General features: G+C 25.8%; 2 protein-coding genes across 3 annotated transcripts in view; one reads left to right on the top strand and one right to left on the bottom strand.

Moving 5' to 3' along the window:
* Positions 1–1,043: 1,043 nt before the first annotated feature.
* Positions 1,044–4,770, bottom strand: Med31 (mediator complex subunit 31). Of its 2 annotated transcripts, XM_008188899.3 has the most exons (5): positions 4,605–4,770; positions 4,444–4,546; positions 3,988–4,077; positions 3,820–3,916; positions 1,044–1,663 (listed from the first exon to the last, which is right to left on the bottom strand). In XM_008188899.3, exons 2-5 carry the CDS (start codon positions 4,454–4,456, stop codon positions 1,387–1,389), a joined length of 477 nt encoding a protein of 158 aa, XP_008187121.1. In that variant the 5' UTR covers positions 4,457–4,546; positions 4,605–4,770; the 3' UTR covers positions 1,044–1,386. The 2 variants fall into 2 exon arrangements, with proteins under 2 accessions (XP_008187121.1, NP_001156175.1); NM_001162703.2 differs by having other exon boundaries at positions 1,163–1,663; positions 4,444–4,755.
* Positions 4,771–5,047: 277 nt separating this feature from the next.
* Mlst8 (MTOR associated protein, LST8 homolog) overlaps positions 5,048–7,041 on the top strand; it is a 2,951-nt gene continuing 957 nt past the window's right edge. Inside the window, 6 exon segments of the mRNA NM_001162964.1 lie at positions 5,048–5,426; positions 5,741–5,792; positions 5,855–6,017; positions 6,096–6,246; positions 6,317–6,507; positions 6,575–6,717. Coding sequence (NP_001156436.1) covers positions 5,307–5,426; positions 5,741–5,792; positions 5,855–6,017; positions 6,096–6,246; positions 6,317–6,507; positions 6,575–6,717 — 820 coding nt within the window. The 5' untranslated portion in view covers positions 5,048–5,306.

Below are 7,041 nucleotides of genomic sequence, written 5' to 3'. Positions count from 1 at the left end.
TTAAAATTTTTATATAATACAATAATTTTTCACTGTATTCCAACAACTAAAGTTTGTAATTCGAGACTTTACATTGACACTTCCTCGGGACACTAGGTTGAAAATCACTTGTGTCCTAGCAAATCTGAGACGTAGGTATCACCCTAGCCTAAGTCTATAAACTATGTTTGATTATTTTTCCTTCGGTTCCACATTTAGTTGATTAAGTATTTTGCTTGATGTGAAATAAAGCTTATTTATTGGTGTAGTTTTTATAATAATATATTACATTAATTTTCTTTTATTTATCCATTAGTATTCATGTCATGCTTTGTTTCAGGGAAGTTAACTTACATTGAAAACCAGTTTTCAGTTGAGCTTAATCAAGTATGGAATAATCTTAGGGTAAATGGTTAACTTACTAAGCTTGCTTCAGTGGTGCATCCAGGGATCCACCTCGGATAATGTCAAACTATTTATTTTTTAAAGATTCCCTGACATTGTTATTAAAATTAATTGATATTTTATACATATATTAAATTATTGTGAATAATTATGTTTATTATGCGATAAAATGTATGAATATACTTATGAAAAGAACAAATAAACAGTAGTTAATAAAATAAACAAATGTTGGACACTCCGCTCAAATCAATAAATCCTGGTTGTGCCACTGATTTGTTTTAATTTATTTAAAATATAATGTAAATTATATTTTAAAGATGGCATATCAAGATTGGAACAAGTTAATGCCAAAACATACTATAGAATTAATATTATTATAAATAGTATTTTTAATCCACAGTAATATGCACTGTTTCATCATGTGTTGTTTTGTAAATATCTTATAGTTTTTTAAACTTAGCAATTTTTTTTTTGAAATGTTGTGGCAAAACTTATTTTGTTACAACAGCAGCAATTTATAGACCTGATGGAGTTGATTTGAATTTTATAACAAATAGTGTCTGAGAAAAGAAACATTTAACAGTATTATGTTATTTTATACACTCGTATTATACTATATTAGTTTTTACACACTGATTTGATATTTATCAATTATATCATATTTGAAAAATTGCTATTGAGTATATTACTAACAAATATAACATTTTACTGACTATTAATGTATTATACTATGCATGTACAATTTACAAATATAAAATAACAAATCATAATAACAATATTTTTTCTAAAGAAATACCTTTAATATAGTTCAATCAGAATTTAATTTAATACATTATTTATATATATAATATTATATAATACTTAAAGTTATTTTTAGTTAAGCAACTTATAATTACATTTGCACAGTATTATTAACATAAAAACCTAATGCACATTTCATGTGTGGAAAAATACATACAATGATAAGTTATAAAATAATCTTAAACAATAAATGATGATAAATTAAGGAGGCATGACTTTGGGAATGGGCATAGAAGCTGGCATGATTCCATTTGTGCCATTAGTTTGTGCTTGTCCAATGTTCGATGCACCAGATTTATTCATCATATTCATATTGTGCTCATATGCAGTATGAATTAATTTGGTTCTCCGTCTAGTGTAATGTTGCCAAATCAATAACAACTGATCATCAATAAATTTCGAACAAATAGCGGTAGCTATTTCTTTTCTAAATGGTTCATGCTGTAAAAGATCTAAAAAATACAAACACATAGGATACCTGTAAAAAAAAAAATTTGTGAGTACATTTAAAGTAATTTAGTAAAAGTATATATTTTTACTTCATCATGTTATGATTTTATTTTCAGTATTAAAATTAATAAATGTTAATACATTTAATTTTCTTTAATTAATATGTATACTGATTGATGATTATACTATAAAAATCAGTGTGATTTGCAAATAATTGATTAAATGTATTATTTTTAAAATTTAATCACTGTCAATAAAATTTTTTAATCTATATAATAATATATAAGAATCTAACTTGATTTTGGAGACGAAGAAAACCAGTTTGTTTGTTTATTTATTATTGTTTATTTATTATTGTTATTATAATTAATTATTTATTTATTTGTTTGCACTTGCTTTAATTTTCTATTTGAAATATATATTATTCACTGAACAAATAATTTATTATTAAATTTTTTTCTACCTTATCTCTATTCTATAATAAAAAGAATAAAATTTACCACTACAGTGGTTGAATTCAAAATGTAGAGTATATAATTTTCAGAAATTAGCAATAATAATAACTACAATATGTAATTATATTATATTATTTGTACAGCCAAAAAATAGTCATATGTTTTTAAATTAAATTATAAAATAATAATTTCTTCCATAGGAAGGTCGGGCAGCTAGTATATTGTAATATAATAAAATGGTCTAACTTTTTGAAATAGGGAATGACACGTGTGTAAAAATATTAAGCACATATTCTTATTACAAAATACCTAGTTTATACAATTTACCAAAATGTGAAGGTTTACAAGACCAATGAGAAAAGTTTAGGGTACAAATTTAGCTCGATAGCAAACTAATGTTTATACATTTTTTTAGAATTTAAATTATATACTATTGTCTGTTAATATTACTTAGTGGTGTATATATTATGTCACGGGTAAAGTACAAAATACAGTTAGTGTTACCTGTACTTATTGGATAAAGTAAAAATACTATTTATAAAACGTTTATTTCGTAGATTACTCGGGTATTTTACATATTATCTACAACTGAGTGGGTAAAGTACTTTGATAAAATAATGATTGTAGATAATTGTTTTTGAAGAACTACACGGAATAATATTTTGTCATCACCTTTACTACCAGCTGAAGCAGGGGAAAAATTAACCACTGAACAAGAATTGGAAGAAATAAATAGTAAAATACTTCAAATTTATAATTGATAGTTTAATAGGAATAATAATAAATAATTTTTTTTTGGTTCAATTTGGTTTTTGCTTTTAAGTGTTTGATTCATTGGTCATGTTGTTCCGACGTTATCAGTTTACGATTATAGTAATATGAATACTTTATCCACAACACACTGGATAAGGTATACATTCCATTGTTCATATTGATAAGGTTCACATTATCCGGGTAATATGTACATTAACTGTTTTTGGACCTTACCCGTAACATATATATGCTATATCTTAAAACTTTTAAATTGATGTAAATAAAATTGTAAAATAAATATTATGGACTCATTATTAAATTGACTCATAATAAATATAATATAGTTGACCATTATAAATTGAAAAGGTAGGTATACTTAGTAAATAGTAACAACATATATAAAGTATGAGTACAATACCTATAAATATTCAATATTCATACACCAATACGTTGATACATACTAGAGTTCATAGTATATAGATCATAGGTAATTCATAAACAAAACAAATTGAATACAAAATGTCTACATAAATTAAATTCAAATCAATGGAATTTAAAATATTTAAATGATTTGTTGAAAACATAAGGCCAAAACCATCAAATTCAGTCCTGTCGGTTACACTTAATAACTCCCATTTTTATTGAAGAAGCTTAGCAAGAATTTTATATAAATGATCACCAGTATGTCATGTTAAAAAAATATAAGAATAGGTGATCGATTTATCAAGGTAAGTAAAAAATTAAAATATGTTAATGAATTAATAATTTATATTTTATGCAAGCAGTTAAATGTAATAGTGTTATATTATTTTAGATCCATAATATATAATAGTACCTATAATATATTATTTGATAAAATGTATAACTTATATAATATTATGTGTTATATAACATAAACAAACCATTATTTATAGATATGATCAGTTAATCAGTAATCTATTTAGAGGTATAACGTTTGAATATTAACAATACTTACTTAATAAACTTTGCATAATCTGGTTCTTTCCAATATAGTAAATATTTTAAATAATTAATAAAAGACTGATCTTTAAAGTATCCACGTTGAGCTAAAACTAAATAGTTGAAAAATAAGAAATACATTTTTAAAATTATTTGTAAATATTATTGTAAAAAATTAACTTACAGTTTAAATAATTTGGATTAGCAAGACATTGTACAAATTCGAGTTCTACTTGAAACCTTAATCTGGTTTGTTCTTCAGTTTCAGGACCACCTGTAAAAGCAAAAATAAGTTTGTTCAATGTAATAGGTAACAAAACTAATTTTATCATACGGTGATAATTTCTGAATAGTATTGTAGAAATATAATTCTATTTCCATGAATAATTTATATTTACTATATAGTTGCCAATTTTTATAACATTAAAATACATATTATTTCAATAAATTCTACAAGTCTACAAATTCTACAATTTTTATTCAAAGTTAAATATAAAAATAATATGTTCAAATGTAATTTATATTGTAATCACGACTAGAAATATTGTTATTAATTTCACAATATTGTATCCACCAACTTTCACAAAGTAGCCTCAAACACCTATTATTAATCATTAAATAATTTATATTTCCCATTTACCTTTGTTAGCCATTTTGATTTAGTTAATTCTTCATTAGATTTTGTGTTATTTAAGAAAATTGTCCTGTCATCTCGCCATTCGGTGAAACGTCATAGGTATAAGCTATAAAAATAATAGCAATTATCAATGGTCTATCGCCTATAGAAAGAATAATTTTTACTATCAGACATCAGTAGACAGTAGTACAGTATTACGGTAATCTCTTATATTATAAAATGACTATAAAATATTAAATAAAAGTTAATTTTATATTATTATAGTTAGGTTTTGTAGTCTTCTGTACTCTGTAGTAAGTTGTGTTGTAACTTATCAGTCTGCAATCTGCAGTCTGCACCCTGTTGTACAACAATGAGTGAGACTCGTAAGAGTGAGTGAGATAGAGTAAGAGACGGAAATTCTTCAGTGTTGCCTCTTGCTGCGTATGTCTAATTAGTCAAATTGACAAACTGTTAAATTGATAATAATATGGATACGACGTGATAGAAACCACGGATATAGATATAGTATCTATATCCGTGATAGAAACGCAGTAAGATACGAACGAAGATAATAAAAATAATATTATATTAATATTATGACATTATGTTCCTACCTAGTACCTATATAATAATAAAAGCATTATTTGAGTCATAACTCTTTACTCTTTAGTGTTGAATCCTAATTTATATTTTATATTTCAAATTTTTCAATCGTATTTTCATAATATATTTTTACGTCCAATACTTTATATTTTCATAATATTGAAAATGTTTAAATGTTAAATTGATTTTGGATTTTTTAGTCTTGTCGACAAAAAAAAAAAAAATGTTTTAAATTATTCATTCAGATGTTTTCCTTTAATGTATTAATTTAAAGTTTAATAATGGTAGACAACACATTAACTGAAAAGGTACTGTTGGCTACTGGAGGATATGATCACACCATTAAGTTATGGCATGCAAATACGGGAGTTTGCAATAGAAGCTTAACACATTTAGATTCTGTATCCTTAAAAACATCATTGTAAATATTTAATCTTGCTCTAAATCTGTTGAACTTTTTTGTCTAGATAAAAGTTGGATGAATCAAATCGTAAAAAGTTGTAAATAAGCATAGGTACACATTATTTTTGTTCATGTAATTCACGTGAAATCAAGTGTACCTAATATATGAAGAGTCATTTAATGTTCTATGACTTAAATATTTGTATTAGTTTGTCCAACATGATTTAACCAATTATTATATTGAAATAGCTATTTTGTTTTTAATTTTTTTTAAATAATTGATTTGAATAGAATCCTTGACCAATTAATTTAGCAAGTAAATGCATTAGAAATCACACCGGACAGACAACTTTTAGCTGCTGCAGGTAAATTTTTAAATAATTAAATCTCATTCTTATTTATGTATTTGTGATATTTTGTTTTGCAGGGTTTCAACATATTCGTATGTATGACTTAAATTCAAGCAATCCAAATCCAATTTTAAACTATGAAGGGATATCAAAAAATATTACTGGTGTTGGATTCCATGAAGATGGTAAATGGATGTTTACATGTGGTGAAGATTGTAGTGCACGGGTATGGGATTTAAGGTAGGTACCAAATACGTTTTTAAATTACACAAAATAACATTTAGTTATAATAATATCTATATAATACATATTGTGCAGGTCTAGAAATTTGCAATGTCAGCGTATATTTCAAACGACTGCACCTATTACTAGTATATGCCTTCATCCTAATCAAGGCGAGTTAATATTAGGTGATCAGTCTGGCTTGCTTCATTTATGGGATTTGAAAACTGATCACAATGAACAACTTGTAAGTGTAATACATTAATGCTGTTCTTCAGATTTAATTTTTTTCCTATTGTAACTTTTCATAAGTTTAGATACCTGAAGTTGATGCTTCTATACAATGTGTGGCTATTGATTCTAGTGCAAATTATGTTGCTTCTGTAAATAATAAAGGAAACTGTTACCTATGGAGTTATAACGGCAATGGTACTAGACTAAGTCCAGAGCACAAAATTAATGCCCACAGGAAGTACGCTCTTCATTGTAAATTCAGTCCTGATTCAACGTAAGCATTTGAAGAATTTTGATTTGTAATTATATTAATTAGTAATTTATTTCTTTAATTGTAATAGATTGTTGGTAACAACTTCGGCTGATCAATCAGCTCTTATCTGGAAAACTAGTGATTTTTCTTTGAAACAAGAACTAAAAGATCAGCGGCAGAGATGGGTGTGGGATACAGCATTTAGTAATGATTCAGAACATTTATTAACAGGTATTATTGGGAATGTTTATAACAAATTAGGGTTATGGTTAATTTACATTAAGAATATTTATGGACTATAATTGGCATCAATTGTTGGCTGGCATTGGATGTAGTCTTATTAGTTATTAGTATTATCATAATATGTAACAACAGCAGTCGAACTGAACTGAACATGAATTGGTTAGCACTGAGAAGTAGTCTTAACGTAAATGGGCGGCACTGCGGCAGTAGTGATACAAATATTTTAAAATAATCTAACTATTATATTTTAAAGCTATAGTCGGGCTCACGAAAAGTGAGCGCTGGCAGGAAAATGGGTGGAGGTCAAATATT

Source organism: Acyrthosiphon pisum, chromosome A2 (genome assembly GCF_005508785.2).
Source record: "Acyrthosiphon pisum isolate AL4f chromosome A2, pea_aphid_22Mar2018_4r6ur, whole genome shotgun sequence".
NCBI lineage: Eukaryota > Metazoa > Arthropoda > Insecta > Hemiptera > Aphididae > Acyrthosiphon > Acyrthosiphon pisum.
The sequence above is the reverse complement of the archived record's forward strand: the minus strand, read 5'-3'. Positions and strand labels throughout refer to the sequence as shown.